The sequence below is a fragment of the Panthera onca genome, chromosome C2, assembly GCF_046562875.1.
Source record: "Panthera onca isolate mPanOnc1 chromosome C2, mPanOnc1 haplotype 2, whole genome shotgun sequence".
In the NCBI taxonomy this organism is placed as follows: domain Eukaryota; kingdom Metazoa; phylum Chordata; class Mammalia; order Carnivora; family Felidae; genus Panthera; species Panthera onca.
Genome location: NC_138347.1, coordinates 48,112,672 through 48,135,819, shown reverse-complemented (window position 1 = coordinate 48,135,819; position 23,148 = coordinate 48,112,672). Strand labels below are relative to the sequence as shown.

Here is a 23,148-nt window from a genome sequence, read left to right as displayed (position 1 = left end):
TGTCAAGTTAGCTAACATACAGTGTAAACAGTGTGCTCGTGGTTTCAGGGGTAGATTCCTGTGATTCATCGCTTACATACAACACCCAGTGCTCATCCCAACAAGTGCCCTCCTCAATGCCCATCCGTCAATTTACGCCTCTCCCCCCCCTCCCCCCGCCATCAATCTTCAGTTTGGTCTCTGTATTTAAGCATCTCTTATGGTTTGCTTCCCTCCCTCTCTGTTTGTAACTATTTTTTCCTCTTCCCTTCCCCCATGGCCTTCTGTTTTCTCAACATAAAAAAGACAAACTGCAAAAGAAGAAAAAGCAATTAACTAGCCTTCACTGGTAATTAAAAACTTTTGCTCTGTAAACAATACTTTTTAAAAAAATGAAGACTTTTTTTTTTCTCAGACTTGGAGAATATATTTGTAAAACATGGTATGCGACAGATGGTTTTTAACTAGAGTATATAAAGAACTGTTACTGATCAATACAAGGATAAATAACTGAACCAAAACAAGGGGAAAAGATATGAAGGGACACCTCACTGAAAAGGATACAGGAAAAGCAAAGGAAAAGATGATCAACACTATTAATCATCAGGAGAATACAAAGTAAAACCACAATGAAATCACATCACATGCACATTAAAAGAGCTAAAATCAAATTATCACACCAAATATTGGTGAGGACGCGGAGCAACCCGGACACTGACAGACGGATGGCAAGAAATAAAATGGCACAGTCACTTTGGAAAATAGTTTGGCAGTGAAATACACATAGGCCCCTGCCATTCCACTCCTAGATATTTACTCAAGAAAAATGAACAATTTGTGCAAAATGTTTTCTAGCAGCTTTATTTCTAATAGCCAAAAACTAAAAAGTCGAATGTCTATCAACAGGTGAACAGATAAATACAGTGGACTACCATTCAGCAATAAAAAAGAAATGAGTGATACACACAGGAATTAGTCCCCCAGTAATTACGATGAGTGAAAGAAGATGTAAAAAAGTATACATATGGCATGATTCCACTTTTGGGTTATTATAGAAAATTCAAACTAATCTACAGTGACAAAGCTGATCAGTGATCGCCTGGGGAGAAGAAGAGTGGCTGAAGGGATTATATAACAGCTTAAGAAAACACCAGGGGAGGGTTCATTATCTTGATGAGAGCGCTTTCATGGATGTATACATGTGTCAAATTTTACCAAATTGTAGACTTAATTTTAAAACGTCATTTGCCTTTTTCACTCCTGTACTCCTCTGGGTATACAATGCCGGTTTCCAAGGGTTAAATGACACATGATGATATCATCACTCTTATAGCTAATAGAATGTGTGCTTGTGTATTATTTTAAGGTTTTGTTTTATTTTCCAGGATGATAAATATCTCTACATATGTAAACAGTGGTGTGCGAGAGCAGGATTACACCAGCTCACAAGTGCCCACTGTGCATCTATTTCCAACTCTGTGTTTAGAGGGGTCATGTTGATAGTCTGTACTTGGCCACAGTGAAAGTATTTATACCAAGGAAATTGGCAAATACTACTGCCAACTACTGCAAAATCAGGGCCTTTTTTTTTTTTTTTTTTTTGGACAGCTGGTTGTTAAATGTTTATTAGCCCACCACCAACTGTAACATACATAAAAACAAAGTTCATTGGAATCGTTAATTTTTAATTGTGCAAAAGGATTCTGAAAACCACTAGGCTAAAACCACTAGCTTGCCTTCATCAAGCTAGAAAGTGTTACTAGGGAGAAAAGCAAAAAGACAAAGATATTTTCAGACACTCACCCCATCAGGAAAATCTTTTACAGAGACTCATACTTTAGTTGCCTTGACCAAATGCCACTGCTGCCATTCTTCCATAGGACTCCCTGTTGATACTGCCTTTTCTCTAAGACCAGGAGGGTCTGGGGTTGATTCATTGGCTCCTTCTTGAATTTGAAGAGCCCCAAGGCTGCCGGGAAGGGATGGGGCTGCCATCTCCTCTAGCAAACACCAAGGGTAAATAACCTTGCTTTCCATAGCTACTCACAGACTAAAAATATAAACTTCAACGTCCTACTCAAAAGAGAGTGGCACCAGACCAAATTTTCTACGTAATGGATTCCAACCCCAGCAGTGAGATAAGCGGTATGTGACATAAATCTATTGGTACCAGGTGAAGCAACCACCAGGATACCAAGATCTGATACTTTCACCAACTGCTATGAAGCAACTTAGTATGGGAGTTATAGCCATCTCCTTTTCCTTCTGCTCGCAAGGCCAGCCTGAGCCCTTTTTAACTATCTAATATGGTGTGAAAAATATCATGTGCTGATGCTCCATCATCTCAATAGAGAGTTCCCAAGAAAGGAAAAGTCTGAAATTAGAAAAAAAAAAAAAATCTCCTTAAAGAATTCAACAGGGAGTTGATTACATTGCAGAAACATCATCCTGTTTTTCATGACATGTTAGAAGCATAAACCTTAGGGCTTTTTCGCCTCCACTGCATAAAGGTCTGATCGCTTCTGGCTAAAAATGGGGATTTGCTGGCGTATTTCAGCCAACCTCTTCAGGTCTGCAAAAACAGGAAAGTGTACTATTAATAGGATGTAACTCCTCACTAACCAATGAGAATTTCTTCCCCAAACAGTATAAAAACCACCAGAGTCTCGGCAAGTAACTCAGGAATATAGAGGCCTTGTCCAAAGGCACCGGCTGACCTGGCGGTCCCGCTGGAGTTATTTCAAACCAAACCAAGAAAACTCAACCGGAGTTATAGCCCCCAGGGTTTGGCCGGAGAACCAAGGATAAACGAGAAGGTGGCACAAGGGAGCCCCTCCAAGCGACAGGAGCTTCACAGCTAGGAATCACCTCAGACCAATGGGGATGCCAGAGACCTCAACCGTGCCACAGCAGATCTTACCTATGTCTGAATACACGATGGTCTCTTCAGTGCCAGCCTTGGCAAGGACATCTCCCCTGAAAGAGATTTGTTAGGGAGTAGGTCACTAATGTTTGTGGGTATCAGGATCCCTATTCTTGTCCCACCTCGAAGGCCTCAGGGGAAGGAATCTGAGATTAAAGACAAGAAAGGAGGGGCATAAATTCCTGTTCCACCATTTAAGTAGCCATTTGGCCTTGTGCCAAGTCACCTGCACTCTCCATTTCCTAGTCTATAAAGTGGAAATCAGAGCTCTGTGAGGACTTAGATTAGATTACGGAGTATGTTCTGTAAACTGCCAACTGCTAGGAAGTGGTAGTTCCTCCATGATTATAAACCTCTGAAAACAGAGCTACCTGTAAGCAGCGGGAAGCTCTGTCCTGTCCCTTCATGAGTGCAGATCAGAAAGACCCCTTTCGGGAGGGTGGTCTGGCTCTGCTCCTTCCATGTTTTCCAAGGCAGGGGATGGTAAGGTTGGGTCTGAGCACAGCCCTGCACTGCCTGGATCTCCAGTCTTGTGCCTGTGGTCCCTGTGTCCCTATGTTATTGGGTTTCAGTTTTTGAAGGAAAGGTTTCAGCCTGGGGTCTGGATAGAAGTGGTGTGTAAAGCACACCCCAATAGGAGAGGAGCCTCACACTTAGAAACAGGAACACTCCTTCCCAAATCTGGGGAAAGGCTGATGTGGAAAAGATTCCAGTGCTGAGTCTCTTGGCCCAAAGCAGGGCTTCAAAAACATCTAGTGAAATGAAATTTCTCCAAAGCACAAAATAAAGTAATCTGACCTAACAAACAATCTGATACAGTAATTGGTTCCATTTCCCAGATGGCCACAAACAAATTTTTGGCACAAATGAGCTACAAACATCATCATTAATGCCACTTAACTGAATTCATTTTTATTCTTTTCTATTTCTTCCCCATTTGCTCTGGCATTCAAAGATCTCCATCTCTGGGTTAACCCCAGGCAGCCATTCCTGATGTCAATATAAGACCGAGGGCCCCAAGTCCTACAGATAGAATTCTGAAAAGAATAAAGTACAACTACTTTGTGTCAGAAGCAGCCAGCCTGATCAGCAATGAAGTTCATCAGGAGAACCCTAGCAGGGAAGCAGAGCTGCCCAGAAGGCCAGGAAGCCTGTCACTAACAAATGAACAGAGGAACTTGAACCAAGTTTAAGAAAATGTTCAAGACAACTTAATCCTTCCAGTCTGCCAGTGCCTTCCAAACCTAATATGCAGGAGGCTCCCTGGAATCTCTCACTGGTCTTATCTTCCAAGGCCTTCCCCTATCACATTCTTTCATCTTTGGGGCCTAGAAGGTCAGAAGAGAGAATTTCAGACACACCCCAGTGATATATAACCCTTCTCGGCCTTGTTACTGGCATATTTATCCTGAAATTATGTAAATACACAGCAGTATGTGTGTAATCATACAGATGTGTGAGTGGTATGGAATAAATCCGAGTTCTAAAGTCAGAAGTCCTGAATCTAAACACCAGTTCTGGCTATTTTATCCCACGAACTTCAATTCTACCATCTATAAACTGAGCTTAACATAGGAAAAGTCTCATTCACATGGAGGCCATGTGTGTGAAAGTGCTGTGGAAACCATTCAAGTACAGACCATGAGTTACGTACAGTAACATACAACTGGGTGTGCAGGTGGGAGAACTCCCATGCTGGCTTCTCTAAGACAATGCTTTACACTCTCACAGAGGACAAGGTCACAGTTTTGCTTAAATGAACCCATCCTCCCCCATCCTCTAATCATTATGCAGGGAGCAAAATCCTCACCCTATAACCCATTTCTGCTCTACAACTAATCACCTAGCTTAAATTTTAACCAAAAGCCAACAATCTGAGAGCCTCTTTTACTAAAATCACCCACCCATGACTGCTGCCGTGCTTCCCCCATGTGATCAAAGTCTGACTGATAACAAAAGCTACTGAGAAGCTCAGAAGAGGGCTAAGGTCAAATGCTCAATCAAGAAAGACAGCAGGCCCCGATTCTTTCTCACGTGGTTTCCAAGTGCAAGTGTCTCTCGCAGACGAAGTGGAGACCGAGGAGGCATGTGAGGATGGAGGGCTGGGAAGGGGCAGGGCTGGTGGGGAATCAGACAACCCACCCCCCCAGTGCAATCTCTCCCAAGCTCCTGGAGAGCCTTTCCCTGCTTAGCCAACTCACCAAGGACTCACAACAGTGCTGTGTCCCCAGGCAACATAGGAGGCCTGATCATCCCGGGCAGGAGATGCCGTGGCCACATATACCTGATTATCAACAGCCCTGTTGTCGACAGAAAAGAGGTAATTCATATATTATAGATTGGCAACATTTTTCTATCCCAAGGGTACAGATCCTTCTTTTAAAAACTGGGACGGAGTGGGGGGTGCCTGGGTGGCTCAGTTCATTAAGCATCGGACTTCGGCTCAGGTCATGCTCTCACAGTTTCTGAGTTTGAGCCCCGTGTTGGACTCTGTACTGACAGCTCACAGCCTGGAGGCTGCTTCAGATTCTGTGTCTCCCTATCTGCCCCTCCCCTGCTCACGCACGCATGCTCTCTTTCTCTCTCTCTCTGAAAAATAAACATTAAAAAAAGTCTTTAAAATAAAATAAAATAAAATAAAATAAAATAAAATAAAATAAAATAAAAACTGGGACAGGATAGGCTGGCTCAGACATGGAAGGGAACAAACGAAGCCATGAAACCCTCTCTTCTAAAAGTATACTTAATGCATAAGCCACTTCTCAACTGGGAGTGATTTTGCCCAGTAGGGCCATTTGCCAATGTCTGAAGACACTGACTCTGACTTTTTGACTTTCATGATGGGGGTTGCTATTGGCACCCGGAGGGTAGAGGTCAGGGATGCTACTAAACATCCTACAGTGCACAGAACAGCCCCTATAACAAAGAATGAGCTAGTCTAAAATGTTAATACTGCCACAGTTGAGATCCTGGCCTGAGCCAACCTTTTACCATATAAACGAGCAGATCCTCTCTGGTTAATCAAGTCAAGGTGGCCAGAGAGACTGGACTGGACTTGCTGGGGCCAAACACTTTGCAGGGCTGTGTGGCATCTCCATGCCTCCAGTGGCCACAGCCCCATCATCTCAAATTAGGTAAGAATTTCAGGTGGCAGCCTGGGTACATCAAGCCACCTCACCTGGGAGCATCCTGGGCTCAACCAACAGGTCCATGCCAGGCCATTCCGATATCTCCCAAGCCTTTCCTGCTCCCTACAAGACTGCATTAATTAATATTCATGGTATCAGACACCCCTACCCCATCTTCCACCAAGCAACCAACCAAACACCTCTGCTTCCTCCTCCAATAAAAATTGCCAACCTCTTTAGAAGTGAGAATAGTGGCCATATCTGGGCAAAGGAGAGGGTAGACGGAAGGAGCAAAGGGGAGCATTCTAGAGATCCGGAAGTGTTCTATATTGACCGCGGCCAGAGGTGCATACACATGTAAAAACTTCCCAACCTACAGACTTAAAATCAGTGTACTTTCCTCTAAGTATAGGATACCTCAACTAACAGAACTGTAACGGAGAGAGCCAGTGTCTCTGACCAATATTTCATGGTTTTCAGCACACTTTACACAGACACACAAGTCACACTCCTTTCCCCTTCCATATTACATCCACCTCAGCCATCTACCCTTCACCACTCACTCCTCAGCCTCAGGGACCCAGGTAACAGCTACTGGGACATGCCAAAGACACTATGCAATGCCTGGGATTCGCAGAATAGAAAAACAGTGTCTCGGCAGGGTATTCTAGGACTAGCAGAATGAGGTAAGGGCTGGGGTAGGAGAAGCATCGCGATCCAAGCAACATAGTCAACGGGGTGATTCATCCTTTCCCACTGCATCTGGATGTCAGGGCACCTGAGTCAGGGGCAGCATCCTGTATCAGGAAGGTTGGTTCTTCCCCCAGACTGGAAATCTCTGCAACAAGGCAACACTGACATTTGAAGGTGTGCCTGAGATGCTTTCTTACCGGCCTCGTTGAAGCAACTCCCAGTGGGCTGGTCCAGTGGTCAAATTAAAAGCTCCAGGATATACCAACAGCTGGCAGCCTTGAGACAGAACGGCCAGAGAAGAATGGGTGCAGGTTGACACCACCCCACACTCAGTCCCCATTTTGGTCCTTACCCAGTGGGGAACAAACTCAAACTCTCCCAAACCTAAAAAAAAAGATGTCCGCCAAGGTAGGATTCCTTTGGGGACACACACACGCTGCACATAGACATAGAAGAACAGTGCTATTGATGACCGAAACCACTGTATGTGACTTCACAGATTTCTGTCAGCACCATATGGCCAGCTCTGCGTGGCCAAGGACCACATTTTGTAATGCTTTTCAAATGAAATGAGGGGCAGAGTAGGTGCTCTAACACTTACTGACAGAAGTCAACAGAAACCGCCAACACAGAGCCTGTGCACCCCCCACCTGTTTTGCTGACCAGGCAGTCACAACGCCTGCACCCATTCCACTTGAAGTGACAGTCAAGTCCAAATCAGAGTAGCTTGGACAGTCTAGTGGGATGCTCCTATTTGTTGACTACCACACAAAGAGCTTTCTAAGCTCTCCTTCCTTAATCTCCACCCCATGCCTATGAAAAAATGGAGATCCATGCTGCTGTAAAGATTAAATAATTTACTCAAAGTATCATGTCCATTAAGGGAAAGAGCTGGAACCAGAACCCAGATCTTGTGACTTGGCTCCGTGCTCTTCCAGGACAGCAAGGACACTTGTTCTCTGGACCAGAATGTCACTGACTACATTTCTACTGTGCCCAACCTGCAGGAACACTGAGTGTGAAATCATGACAGGCACTATAGACCACATCCTCACTTCTAGCGGGCTCCAAGCTACTCTTTCCAAATACAGTAGCAAGAAGGGTTCGAGGGGCAGAGAAGATTTAGGAGCATGGCTCCTGCTTAGCTCCACGGTGTGCTGAAATGCAACCTCCAAACAGCTGTGCTGTCCACGTGCAGCAACGTCTGAGCAGCCGGGATGAGGGTGGACAGAGTAAGGCTTCTCCTCCGGTTTTTCTGACCAAGGGCTCCCTCCCTCTACCCACGAAGACCAGGCCGGAACCAAAGCTGGAAGCACCTCCACAGCACAACCTCGGTGATCTCACCTCTCTGCGCATAGATTTGTGCGAGCTCTGCGAAGCGGATGTCATAGCAAATGCCCAGGCCCACTCTGCAGTAAGCTGTTTTTCAAACAGAAAATGCACAAATGAAAAGTTAACCTCTTTTGCAACATGGCGTGGCAGGGTAAAGCCTCCATTTGAGATCACCAAACAATGAAGGTAATACATTACCCAGGGCCCATGGATGGAGAAAATGTACAAGCTTATGCCTGCTTGGATTTTCCCTCACGAAGACATCATTTATGTCAGCAGATTAGAAATAAGAAGTTCATTCTAATTGAATGCTTATTTCTATGTGGGAAGTATTCAATCACAGCCTGACAGATAAACTCTGGAAGTGATCATACGAATAGTCTGTGACCAAATGGCAGAGCAAAATCATGACAAACCCGTAGTTCTCCATTCAGCCCACTATTTCTAGATCTCTGGCCATTCTATACCCTTCTCATTTCTGGTCTTATAGTCAGGGTATGTAAAGAAGTCGGGGAGGAACATAAGAGAAAAAAAAAAAGAAAAGAAAAGAACGCCTGGCCCTCGTCTACTGAGACTGCTGAAACAGGTGAACTTAGTACTTACGAGTATCAAATGTGGAGAAACTATCACCGGGACTCAACGTTTCAGATTCGTGAAATGTAATTTTCCCCGGAACGTCAATATCAAACAGATGGAGCTGCATCACAAGTAATGGATTTGGTTACCTCTTTTCCAGCAGGGTTCACGGCAGCAATTTACAAACGTCCTTCCATGCCCAGAAATAGGGATGCTCTAAGATCAACTATACAAATAGTAACCCCAACCTGCCCACAACCCAACCCACAAGCTGACATCTTATCAAAATGAGCTCTAATATACAAAACTGGAAAAAATCCACAAAGCAGTAGTTTTATGACACTTCTTTCCTATGTAGTACGCAAGGTGATATCTAGGTTTCTTACGGAAGGCAGCTAATGTGTTACTTTCTTATTCAGTATAAATGCTTACTGAAGTCTTCATCACAGAATCATAATCAAACTGACACATTGGCAGGAGAGGTGGAGAGTGGGTAATTAAAAATCGGTACAATTTTCCCAACTAAATGCAGCAATATATAAAAAGTGCAACACATCATCTGAAATTGGATTTATTCAAGGAAAGCACGTGTTAACATGAGGAAATCAATGTAATTTACTACAAATAGCTAACAAAATAAAGGAGAAAAGTCATATGAACATCTTAAGAGGTACATAATGAGCATTTGGCAAACTTCTAAATCCATTCATATTTTCAAAACAGAAGAAAAAAACTCTTCTGGGAAGGGTATTCCCTTACTCTGACATAGCATCTGCAAAAGTAAAAAAGGAAGGAACATCATACTTAACAGTGAAACATTAAAAGCCTTTTCATACTGAGATCAGGAACAAGACAAGGACTCCTCCTATTCAGAGGATCTCAGAGATCCTAACCCAAGCAACAAGGCAACAGAAAGGAATAAAAACCATGAGGATGAGAAAGATAAAATTAACTCTGTAATTATTCTCAGATGATATAACAATGTACCTACAAACTCCAAAAGAAATCTACAGCTGAATTATTGAAATTAAGGAGTTTAGCAAGGTTACAACATACAAGGTCAGTACTTTTAAAATTAGTTGTACTTCTATATACTAGCAAGAAACAGAAAATGAAAGGGCATCAAAAACCACCAATTAGGAATAAATCTAGCAAATGATATACAAGACTGTACCCAAAGCACTATAAAAACAATTCAAGAGAGGGGTGCCTGGGTGGCTCAGTCGGTTAAGCCTCCGACTTCAGCTCAGGTCACGATCTCACAGTCTGTGAGTTCGAGCCCCGCATCGGGCTCTGTGCTGACAGCTCAGAGCCTGGATCCTGCTTCAGATTCTGTGTCTCCCTCTCTCTCTGCCTCTCCCCTGCTCATGCTCTGTCCCTCTCTACTTTATTTACTCAAAAGTAAATAAAAACATTTAAAAAAATTTTTTAAAAAATTAAAAAAAAAACATTTCAAGAGAAATTTTTAAAAGCTTGAATGAACGGTGGGATATACACATTCATGGACTGGAAAACTCAATACTAAAAATATGCACTTCAAACAGTGAGGTTACTAGCACAAAAAGCTAGTTGTTTAGCCCCAAAGCTAACAACTTTAGATAGAACAGAGCAGCTGAGGGGTGCCTGGGTGGCTCAGTCGGTTAAACACTGGACTTCATCTCAGATCATGATCTTGTGGTGAGCCCCACGTTGGGCTCTGTGCTGACAGCTCAGAGCCTGGAACCTGTTTGGATCTGGATTTTGTGTCTCCTTCTCTCTCTGCCCCTCCCTCACTCATGCATGCACACGTGCTCTCTCTCAAAAGTAAATAAACATTAAAAAAAAAAAAAAAAAAAGAATGGAGAACCTGAAGTTACTGCCTACCTCACAAAGGAAAAAGAGTATGGTGTTTGAGTACAATGAAGTTAACTACTTACTAAAACAAAAAAATTCAACCCTTTTCAGAGTAATATAATAGAAGCTGGAATCTCAACAACATAGAATCTAATATGCAATCCAAAATTACTAGACACACAAATAAGAAAATGTTACCTAACTTTAAAGAAAACGTAATAATCAATGAAGCAGACCCCAGCCTGAGTCAGATGTGATAATTACCAAAAAGGAGCTATTAAACTAGGCTCAAGGGTATAAGGAGAAATATGCTCTTAATGAATAGACAAATAGGATATAATTAGTAGAGAAATAAAAGTTTATCTGAAATTTTAAAAGATTTCACTGGGATGGCACACAGGAGACTAGGGATTACAGAAGAAAGACTCTGAGAACTTGAAGACAGATGAATGGAAACTGTCCAAGCTGAAGAAGATAGAGGAAAAAGGTTGGAAAAACAAAAAACTGGAGTCTTGGAAACCTGGTTTGGTAGAACAGTATCAAAATTGAAGTCCAATAAGAGAATGGAACAGAAAGGCATTTAACAAAATAATGCCCCAACAGGACGAAAGAGTTAAATTTACAGATTAAAGAAGCACAAAGCAGGGCTCTGGGTGGCTCAGTCAGGCGTCTGACTTCAGGCTCAGGTCATGATCTCACAGTTTATGAGTTCGAGCCCTACATTGGGCTCTGTGCTGACAGCTCAGAGCCTGGAGCCTGCTTCAGATTCTGTGTCTCCCTCTCTCTCTGCCCCTTACCTGCTCACACTATCTCTCTCTCTCTCAAAAATAAGTTTAAAAATTTTTTTTTAAAATAATAAATAAGCACAAAGCAAGAGAAATAAAAAGAAAACTATATCTACATAGGCACATCAGAGTCAAAACACTGAGAACTAAAGATTATGGAAAACATTTTGAAGGCAGACAGAAAAAAACCACGAATTACATATAGAACAACAATACAAATCACCACCGAATTCTTATCAGAAAAATGCTTAAAAAGAGGCTAGGAAATACATGAAAAACATTGCTCAAATTGCTAGGAGAGAAAAGAAAACTGTCAACCCAGAATTCTATTCCACCAAAAATATCTTTCAAGAATGAAGACAAAATAAAGATATATTCATAAACCAAAACTAAGAGCATTCCTACCTACCAGATCCTCACTACAAAAATTCTTTCTGTTTGAAGGCAGATACCAGACAGAACTAGGATCTTTAGAAAGAAAAATACAAAGAAGCTAAATATTTCAGCAAACAAAATAATTTTATCTAAATTTCTTTACATACAAATGATTACTTAAAAACTTAGTGTTTTGTGGGATTTATTATGCAATACGTATGACAACTATAACAGAAAGAGGGGAGAAGGAAGGAAATTGATCTATATAATTGTGAAGTTCTTAAATTTCATATGAAATAGTAGGATATTAATTCTAAGTAGACTATGAAAAGATAGGGTGCGTATGGTAATCCTTAGGACAACAACTTAAAAAAAAAGCAACGAGGTATAACTAAAAGCCAATAGTTAAATTAAAATGGAATTCTAAAAAATACTCAACTAAACCAAAAGAATGCTGGAAAGAGGAACAAAGAAAAAAAACACTAAAATGTCTAATGCCTAAATCAAACCATATCAAAAATTAAATATAAGTGAAGTCAGTGCTCCAGCTAAGAGGCAGAAATTGTCAAAATGAATAAAACAACAAGACCCAACTGTATGCTAGCTACAAGAGAATCATTTTAATTATAAAGATACACTGGACTTCAAGCTGTATTACAAAGCTGTAATCATCAAGACAGTATGGTACTGGCACAAAATCAGACACTCAGATCAATGGAACAGAAGAGAGAACCAAGAAATGGACCCACAAACGTATGGCCAACTAATCTTTGACAAAAGCAGGAAAGAATATCCAATGGAATCAAGACAGCTCTTCAGCAAGTGGTGCTGGGAAAACTGGACAGCGACATGCAGAAAAATGAACCTGGACCACTTTCTTACACCATACACAAATATAAACTCAAAACAGATGAAAGACCTAAATGTAAGACAGGAAGCCATCAAAATCCTCAAGGAGAAAGCACACAAAAACCTCTTTGACCTTGGCCACAGCAACTTCTTACTCAACATGTCTCCAGAGGCAAGGGAAACAAAAGCAAAAATGAACTATTGGGACTTCATCAAAATACAAAGGAAACACACAGCAAAGGAAACAATTAGCAAAACTAAAAGGCAACTGACAGAATGGGAGAAGATATTTGCAAAGGACATATCAGATAAAGGGTTAGTATCCAAAATCTATAAAGAACTTATCAAAATTAACACCCAAAAAACAAAGAATCCAGTGAAGAAATGGGCAAAAGACACGAATAGACACTTCTCAAAAGACCACATCCAGATGGCCAACCGACACATGAAAAAATGCTCAACATCACTCATCATCAGAGAAATACAAATCAAAACCACAATGAGATACCACCTCACACCTGTCAAAATGGCTAACATTAACAACTCAGGCAACAACAGATGTTGGCAAGGATGCGGAGAAAAAGGACCTCTTTGGCACTGCTGGTGGAAATGCAAACTGGTGCAGCCACTCTGGAAAACAGTATGGAGGTTCCTCAAAACATTAAAAATAGAACTACCCTATGACCCAGCAATTGCTCTACTAGGTATTTATCCAAGGGATACGGGTGTGCTGTTTCGAAGGGACACATGCACCCCAACGTTTATAGCAGAACTATCAACAATAGCCAAAGTATGGAAAGAGCCCAAATGTCCATCGACTGATGAATGGATAAAGTAGAAGTGGTGTGTGTATATATATACAATGGAGTATTATTCGGCAATCAAAAAGAATGAAATCTTGTCATTTGCAACTACGTGGATGGAATTAAAGGGTATTATGCTAAGCGAAATTAGTCGGAGAAAGACAAGTATCATATGACTTTACTCATATGATGACTTTTAAGATACAAAACAAATGAACATAAGGGAAGGGAAGCAAAAATAATATAAAAACAGGGAGGGGGACAAAACATAAGAGACTCAAATATGGAGAACAGAGGGTTACTGAAAGGGTTGCAGGAGGGGGGATGGGCTAAATGGGCAAGAGGCATTAAGGAATCTACCCCTGAAATCACTGTTGCACTATATGCTAACTAATTTGGATGTAAATTTAAAAAATAAATTAAATACACCTGCTAAAATAAATAAATAAATAAATAAAATACAAAGATACATTCAGGTTGAAAGTAAGGAATTAGAAAAAAAATGTACCATACAACAGTAAGTATAAGATTAGAATGGCCATGGCAATATCAGAGATAAACTTCAAGACAAAGATTATTGTGAGAAAGAAAGGGATTTCACAACAATAAAAGGATCAATACCCAAAGTATTTAACAATCTTCAATGTATTTGCATTTACCAAATGTCAACTGTTCCCAAAGTGATCTCTATTTTCAATGCAATTCTTTTTTTTTTTTTATCATTCTAAGTATTCGCTTTATTTATTTATTTTTAATTTAAATCCAAGTTAGTTAACATTTAGTGTAATTACGATTTCAGGAATAGAATTTAGTGATTCATCACTTACATATAATACCCAGTGCTCACCCCAACAAGTGCCCTCCTTAATGACCATCACCCATTTAGCCATCCCCCACCAACCTCCCCTCCAGCAACCCTTAGTTTGTTCTCTGTATTTAAGAGTCTCTTATGGTTTGTCTTCCTCTCTGTTTTTATCTTATTTTCGCTTCCCTTCTCTTATGTTCATCTGTTTTGTATCTTAAATTCCACATACAAGTGAAGTCATATGTTTGTTTTTCTCTGACTTATTTTGCTTAGCATCATACACCCTAGTTCCATCCACATTGTTGCAAATGGCAAGATTTCATTCTTTTTGATCACTGAGTAATATTACATTGTATGTATGTGTGTATACATATGTATATATATATACATGTGTATATATATATATGTGTGTGTATATATATATACACATATATATATATAGTTACAGATATAGATATAAATATATTGATATATACACATATACCACATCTTCTTTACCCATTCATTAGTCGATAGACATTCGGGCTCTTTCCATACTTTGGCTATTGTCAATAGTGCACTATAAACACTGGGCAATTCTAATCAAAATTCCTACAGATTTTTCCTTTGCTGAAACTGACAGGCTAAGTCTAAAATTTATATCAAAATGCCAACAGCCAAGATTCGACAAGTTGACTATACCAACTAGTCAAACGCCCCACATGTGTAAAATTTGATGAGAGGAACTAGGGGATTTCACAGCAAATTCTCAAGAGGTAATGAGGCTTGCCACATTCCCTACTTACCTTTCTGTACTTTATCAGTAAAGTTCCATCAGGCCCAAACACAGCACAGGTGTTATAGAATTTCCCAGCATCCTCTTCAGGAACAGAACCTCTCATTGAGAAGAGAAACACAGGAGCAAAGAAAATATTCTGAATAAAGCACTCTTGTATGATAACAGGACAAACACTTGACAAACTGTCACTTGGGTCCAACAATAAAGCATACTATCTCCTAAGGGTTATTTAATTATGTTCTTTTTTGTCTTCTTTAATATGATGTTTCAGAGACAAACTCCAGAGTAGAGAGGAAATGTAATTAAGTCAGATGCCAAAGACAGGTTCAAAAATAACCAAACTGGTTCTGAATTCTGCTTTGATCTTGAGCTACAAGATCTGTTAATCTATAACACTAGAGAAACACAGAGAATTCACTGTTGCTCAACTTCCAATCACCACGTCCTGCAAAGTAACTGTATCCCCATTAGGCCTCCTGATGGGAATGGAAGCCAATCCTGCCATCACTGAATGTAGTTCCCGCATTTCTTTTTTATTGCTTGTCTTTTCTTCACCTCTCATCTGTTTCTAATTCCAACATGTCATAACAGAGAATAATTTTGTTTGCTAGATCTATTGAACAGCTTTACTGTACTGATTTTTATTTAAGCAAATACATTTTAAAAATTTATTTTGAAACCACATTTATTTCAAAACCATACTTATAAAGCTACCTTGATATATGTGGCCTCTTTATGAGAAAACAAAATTTCCTAACATTGTATTAGTATAACGAAAGACACTCCAATACAGTGTTTTCTTTCCACATTTCCACCTGCCCTGTATTCCCATTCCTTCTCCAGGGAAAAGTCATCATTATCAGTTTGGTGCGTCTTTATACAATACTTACTATGTGCTACATATACAAACACATACAAAAATATATAACCTTTTGTGGCAGGGATTAATCTGAGAGTGCCTGTTCATATCATACGGAACGTGCTTCTTCCACATAACTGTGTCTTGAACATTCTTCCACATTATTACGTAAGATCCACCTCATTCTTTCAATGTCTGACTTACGTGCTTTGTATTTCATTGTTTAAATGAAACAAAAATTATTTGGATGTTTCTCATGTTTAGGTCATTATACCTTGAGGGTAGGAAGTTACCTCCAATGAGATATATGCTGCACTCCTTTGCTACTTCAGAAAGCTTCTGTGTAGATTCACCAGGAATTTTCTCAGCATATTGGGGAAAATATTTCGTGCCATATGGACAATTAAAGCATTCCTAGAATAATGTTGGCAGAGAAAAGGGGGGGGGGGGAAACCGTGAAAATAGCCCACCCATTTTAAACTTAAACTCAGAAGACACAGCTGCCTCCCTTAGCCCTGCTCTCAAAAGGGTAAAACACAGCCGATAAGAAAAACACTGGCATCCTAGGGCTAAAGAGCCTGTGGCCTCGAGCCGAACTTGACAGCTGGCTCAGGTTGGGCCAGAGGACACAAGTCATGTGTGCTCTCTCAGATCCCTGTCACCCCAGCTAATCCGCCTCTCCCTCGGTGTCCGCAGAACTCTGAGTTCCCACCCTGGGCACCTGAGCCCCATGACAACTGGGTTTAATCATAGGACTTCGGGTGTTAGAATGAATCCATTGGCTCAAAACTATATTATTAACTACGTAAAGCAATAAAGCCTGTGTTTGAAAAAATACAGAAATTTCTCATTTTCCGGGATATGCTATCTGCCGCAGCTCTGTGAGAAAAGAAAAGCAAAAACTAGACTTTGATCCTAATTCATCATTCACTGAGACTGTGCACCAGGCACTGTGCTAGCAAACTCAAACCTGAGGATCATCAGCTTACGCAACACACGTTAGAGAGGACACATGCAGAATTAGGTGCTTTCATTCTCGCTCCTGGCAACTTAAAGCAACAAGTGACCGTGATCAGGCTACAGGCGAGTCCCATAACTGTGGCCATAAGGAAGACTGGATTCACATTAAGATCTCAAGCTCCCTTGTTAAAGATTCTGACTCACTGGCCACATCTGTGATGGACTGGAGCCTAAAACATAAGGTGGCCCTGAAAATTCTCTAGTCAATCTAAGCAGGGTTTACAAAGGGCCACCTCCTCCCCACAGCGCAAAAGGGAAAGTGGAAGAGGGGGCTGCCTGGAATAGTTCAACCACTGATCCCAGTAGTCCTTTGACCCAAAATGCAGTATAGGCGTGTCTTAGCATGAGCAGAACCCAGCTCTGAGCCAACACTACACCTGCTGACAAGCAAATGTGGTGCAACCTTTACCTGGTTCTGTTCTAAAAGCAATCACCTAGAAATACATGCAGAGCCCTACTGGCTTACTACAGGCTACCATATTTAGGAAGATACTGCAGGCTTCCTAAATGTCTCTAGTAATTTCCAGTTTTCAACCATTTGCTAAAAATGTTGGAGCCTTAGCACTACAATCAGTTATGTGTGCCATAGTCCTGGAAAGACTTACTTATACAAGGAAAGAAGGTAAGTATCCAAGGCACTGAGTATTCTATCTTTAAGTAAGCCACACAACTTACCAGGATTCTGAACATGATAGATGATCCCAAAGAGCTGTAAACACGCTGGCACATCCTATCACAAAGACCCTTAAACATGGAACAATCCTGGGGACCCACAAGACCCTGCTGGACCCCAGGACACAAGAAGACAACGAGAGGTAGCAGCCAGTATGCTACTGGATCAGAAGTTCCCAGAGGGCAGCGGCCACCTCCGCCTCCATACTTACTGGCAGAGAAACTATTTTGGCTCCTTGTGTTGCTGCCTCCCGCACGAGGCCACAAGCTCGAGTGAGGTTATCTGATTTGACGGAAGAAACCTGAAGCTGGATGAGGGCCAAGCGGAAAGCTGAGGACGAAGATACAAGAAAACAGCTGTCAGAAGACCTGACTCCTGGATCAAAGCAACTCTCAACCAGAGACAGATTCTGCACCCCCTCCCCAAGACATCTGACAACGTCACCACCGTTGGGGTGCCAGTAGCTTCTGGTGCGTAGGCGTCAGGGACATTGCTAAACACGCCACAGTACACAACAGTCCTTCACAACAAAGAATTATCCAACCCACAAGGTGAATGATGTGGAGGCTGAGAAACCTGGGGATAGAGCAACATCTCTGGGCGAGGCCCCACGCCAGCACAAGAGCCTCAAGCAAAGCAGGCAGGGCCAGCTTCTTACATACTACTGACAACACGGCTTGAAGGAAGAATGAACTTGAAGATGGAACTGTCCCTCACAATTTGTTCTTGGGACTCAAGCTACCCCTGTTCCAGATACAGAGTGCATCTCAGTGCAGGTGAAATCCCTTGGAAACTACCCAGTGACCTGGGGCGGCCAGCCCAATGGAAGGGGAGTTGCCTGCCTCCACCTCCCCACCACCAGCCGGGGCAGGGCGCAAAGGTCCAGCGGCTGGAGGGAGGGAAGCCTGGCGGCTAAGGAGCTGCACATGTGCTTAGTCATTGGGCAGGGCCCCCGGCCACCTGTGAGGTTTTGCACTGGCGCCATGAATATTCCTGTGCCCCCAAAGAGCACAATATTAAGTGGCAAATAACACCACGAGAGGTTGCAAGGGAGACTGTTAGAAAAAGCTAACAGTGCTTTTTCCTGTTACTCGAGTAAGAGGCTCCATATTTTTATCAGGGACTGAGTCCCACAGAGCCAACAAGATTTGCCATCAGCCAAGAAGGTCAGGGGTTCTTCCAGGCTTATTCCTTCTTTGAGCTAATAACCACACCCTATATGTGCTTTTCCTATATTCTCTAGAGTTCTCTTGTAACTCTTATAGTCATCACCCACTGGTTAATAATTTTTTATATACAATTTCCCGTGTTCAAGTGACTGGTGTGGTTTCTACGTCCTGCCTGGACCCTGATTGATGCATAGTTTTTGCTCCTGGTCTGACGGGAGGCTACATTAAAGGATCAAAAGCACGTGGCAACCTATGAAGCTCTGCAAAACTTCAGGAATCTTCAGTAAAGGCCTTCCCTAGCTTCCCTCCCCCACCGCTGCTCTAGAAAAAACTAAGCTCTAGAACCTGAAAACCATTAGAGTTCTCCCTCTGGGTATCTGCTGTACTGGTGCAAATGTCCCCAGAAGAGGCAACACCGACAGACCCCGACCTCTGATGGCCTGTTTGGCCCACTGTGAACCCTAAAAGTAGGAAAACTCAGATGCTCCATTCCTTGGTGTATCTTAAAAACAGTGAGAAGAGCTAAATGTAACCCTGAATGTAGCTTGTTGAATAGTTTCAGAATCTGAATGAATACAAAGGAATCTAAAACAAGAAACGAAAGCTGGGATAACTTTGGAGCAAATTTTAGCTGTCACCAGAACATCACACAGACCTACTAAAAGTCTCCACGGTAACTCAGGAGCTGGGCTTTGTCTCTGCTCTGGAGGGATTAAAAGATGAATACACCATGGCTATGCTGAGAGTTTCCTCTCTCCCTCATCCTATCCAGAAAGTCCTGATCCAAGCTTGGGACTGTCTGACATTCTGCAGATTACCCACTCCACACAGGGGCTGAGACACGGAAAGGCTACCATCGGGAAGTTTCTTGATGTGGAAAACAATACTAGTCAATTCATCTCCTCAGCTGTAAAGTGAAAATTACAATGACTTTTAAGGTTCCTGGCTGCCCTAATATTCATCATCATCTAACAATGAAAGACTTACCAAAGGGGGTTAAAAAAAAAAAAAAAAAAAAAAAAAGGATAAAACATAGTAAAGTGAAGGGACCAATGTGGGAAAAGCATACGGAATGTGCCAGGCCCTCTATACATGCAAACATCTGTGAAGCGTCATTAACACTATTTGGTAGATGAGGAAATTGCAGGGGGGAGGGAAGCTGCACAAAATCAGTGAACAAAGTCAGTGAGACAATCCAAGCCAAAATCTGGAACTGTAAAGCAGGACAGGAACCGCATTTGTTTGTTTCTGGGTGGGCCGGGAAGAGGTCATGTAACTTGAAAACACTCCTCAAGGAAATCAGACACCATCCTCAACACCATCACGAGCCACATCTCTCAAGCCCACCAGCCTCAGTCTCGTCCTGGCTCTTCAGAGACAGCAGGCACATCCAGAGGCAGGTGTGTAAAAGGACTTCCATACCCCGATCCTAACATGCAGTCAGCCACTGACTTGCTCCGAGCACTGGCAGGTTAAAATGAAAACCAGAGCACTTGCACAAACCTTAGCATCTAGTGGGGGCCTCGCAAGACCTCAGGAGGGGCAGTTGATGTCCAGGAAACTGAGGTTCAGAAAGATTAAATGACCTGTTGCCACGGACTGAGGCAAAACTGTATTAATCCAGGTCTCCAGACTAGGGGTCCAGGACACTCCAAAACCTCATGTAAAAGGATCGGGCAAAGACCTGGGGACAAAGAAAGATGGCTGGAAACGCCCCCTGGGGCTGATCCAGGATAGACTTGTGTAACATGTAATACCTAACCCGAAAGCTCAATGTCCAGGTGCAGAAACAGCTCGTCCAGTTTTTTCTGTTTGGGAAGAGAGCATTCTCCACTGGGTGTGACGGGCGGTGCAACATGGGGCAAGTTAATCAGGCCTCTTACCATACAGCCCAAATCAGAGAAAAACGATGCTTCATTTTCACATGACGGGGTTCAAAACACAAATAATTAGGATACATGCTTTCGCAAAACTCAAGTTAAAAAATCAATCTAAGGTGAATACAGTGAACGCGACACCCCTGGATAGTCTCGCTTTCTCATGCAAAACCTAACAGCCTCCAAGAATCCCACAAGGCAGAGGTTCCCACACTCGAGTAAGTCTCCCAATTACTGAAGGTGCAGTCTTCCGGTCGGGACGGGGAGAAGGGGGCGCGGAACTTGTGTGCACCCGTCTCCCTCCTCTTCCGGCGCTGGTGAATTTGCAGCCGGCGGTGCCGAAACGCAGCTAGAGGCACGGGACTCAGGAGGAGCCCTGCAGGGAGCAAGACGCGGGCCCTTCCGGTCGCGAGGCCTGGCGCTCCCGAAAGCCTGGACTCCCCGGGAGTGCGCCGGGCCGCGCTCCGCCACCCGAGACCTCAACCCCGCGAGCGCCGGGTCAGGAAAGGCCCGGGACGCGGCGGGGACACAAGCGGAGGCGAGGGGCTGAGCCGGCGATCCCTCCCCCGGGCCGCCGCGCTACTTACTGGCCATGGCTCTCTCGAGCAGCACCATGGGCGGCGCGGCCTGACCCGGTTCCCTGCGCGGAGAGCGGCGGCCCGGCGAGAGGCGGCGCAGAGCCGCACGCAGGACTTGGTGCGGCCGAGGCTCCGCCTCCGGACCGCCTCCCGGTCCCGCGGCTCTAGGGAGAGCGTGTGGTCTTTCCCGCGCTCCAACACCTGTTTAGGTGTCCGCTGTTGGCGCTACCAAGGAGCAAACCATGGACCAAGGAGAACCGACGAATAACAACACCACGCTCCAGTAAAAGGAATGCCTCGCAAGGCAAAGGGGTACATTGGAGTGGTGTTTAACAATTGGCCAGCGAAAGGATTGAACCTCTTGCTGGTTAGAGCACCTCTAGCCGGCAATAATACCGTATATGCTGATTGCCTTGGGCTCCTTGAACAAGTCGCTCTGACTACTGGGGATGGAACGGGATGGAATGACCTACGATGGTTTAGTCACGCAAGACATCAGTGGGATCTGACCAGAAAGCTGCTAGGTCATGGGGGAGAGGAAAAGAGCGACAAACATTGTATCCTCAAAAATTCAGACCTCTTACATACTGAAATATGCTAATATTGTGTGAGGACTTTTGCATTTGTATTTTTTAGGATTGTTTGTGTGTGTGTGTCTCATGTCTGTGCTTTTTGTTGTCAGGTTTGGGGATCAAAAATCACAAAACTAATAAAATCTTGCCTTTTTTTTTTTTTTTTTTTTTTTTTTTTTTTTAATGCTCTGTCCTGGTTTTTAAAAGGATACTCTAGAAGAGCCTGAGTAGCTCAGTCGGTTGAATTTCCCACTCTTGATTTAGGCTTGGGTCATGATCTCACAGTTTATGAGATCGGCCTGCGGGCAGCCTGCTTGGGATTCTCTCTCCCTCTGCCCTTCTTCCCTGTTTTCTCTGTCTCTCAAAAATAAATAAAAGGATACCCTTAAAACATTTTTGGAATAATTAGGGATATTTATGAACTGGATATTTGATGCTTTAATGAATTGTGTGATGATGACATTGTCATTATGCCAGACAATATCTTTACTCTGAGAAGTATTTGCTGAAGTATTTAAGGGTGAAATGTCAGAAAATCTGACTTGAACGTAAAAAGAAAATATGTGCTTATACAGAGACAAAGCAAAGGTGGCAAATTTAACAGGAGAAAATATAGCTGTTCATGTACTACTTTAAGACGTTTTTAAAAGTTTTTAAAACTTTCTTAAGCTGGGAGGAAATACATAGCAATTACACGTTCTATTTTTTTGAAGATTCAACAATCTGGACCTGGCTTTGTAGCAGGAAGATAATAATCTGTTAATTTCTGCTATGTTTAATTAGCCCGCTGAGATTCCTGCGTCAATACTGGCCACTTACAACCTGTCAAAAAAAAGGTCACCCATTTCATTTAGATTTGCAAGTTCACTGGCATAAAGTTGTATGTAACAGTGGTACCAAACATGGCTGGGCATGTTATTGGAACATCGAAGCGGAGACACCCAGTAGGCAGTTGGTCCTAAGCCTCAAACTCCCATATGCAGGCTGGAGGATGATTTAGGAGTCATCAGCAATTTAAACTAAGACAAAACTCTGAATATGGGTGACAAGTTGCAAGTGGACTATGAAAGGCACAGGTATAAGAGGGGCCTGTGAAACCTGATAAGGGGCCACCTGAGAGGTAGGAAAACCAGGAGAGAAAGGGCCTTCAAGACCAAGAGTCTGTGGGCACTGTCTTCCCTACGTCGCATGCACGGAAGCCAGTGACTTGGATTCTAGGGAGGGAATGGTAAGAAACAATACAAACTGTTCTTGAACTTTCCTTTAGAACTTTATGGGCATAATGGAACCGTTAGTCACGGTTCCAGTTCTGGCTCTGACACTGATGTGATGTTAATACCTAAGGCAAATCATCTCATTCCCAGGACCTTTTCATCATCTGTAACACAAGAGGATTCAGAGGCAGAAGGTGAGAGGCTGGATGACCGAGTTTGCACAGTCCTCCTGTCACTTCACTCCGACTCTTCAACCACACAGCTCTGTCTTCATGTTTCCATATTCTCTTTTATCTGCCACTTGAAAAGTAGCCAAAGAATTAAACG

At 42.7% G+C, this 23,148-nt stretch overlaps 1 protein-coding gene across 1 annotated transcript; it reads right to left on the bottom strand.

The window, feature by feature from the left end:
- Positions 1-824: 824 nt before the first annotated feature.
- Positions 825-21,763, bottom strand: NIT2 (nitrilase family member 2). The gene is made up of 10 exons (XM_060640843.3): positions 21,045-21,763; positions 17,623-17,741; positions 16,012-16,132; positions 14,867-14,955; positions 8,659-8,752; positions 8,068-8,142; positions 6,921-6,999; positions 5,104-5,202; positions 2,900-2,955; positions 825-2,551 (listed from the first exon to the last, which is right to left on the bottom strand). The coding sequence occupies exons 1-10, from the start codon at positions 21,070-21,072 to the stop codon at positions 2,460-2,462; spliced, it is 852 nt and encodes a 283-aa protein (XP_060496826.3). The 5' UTR covers positions 21,073-21,763; the 3' UTR covers positions 825-2,459.
- Positions 21,764-23,148: the final 1,385 nt, after the last annotated feature.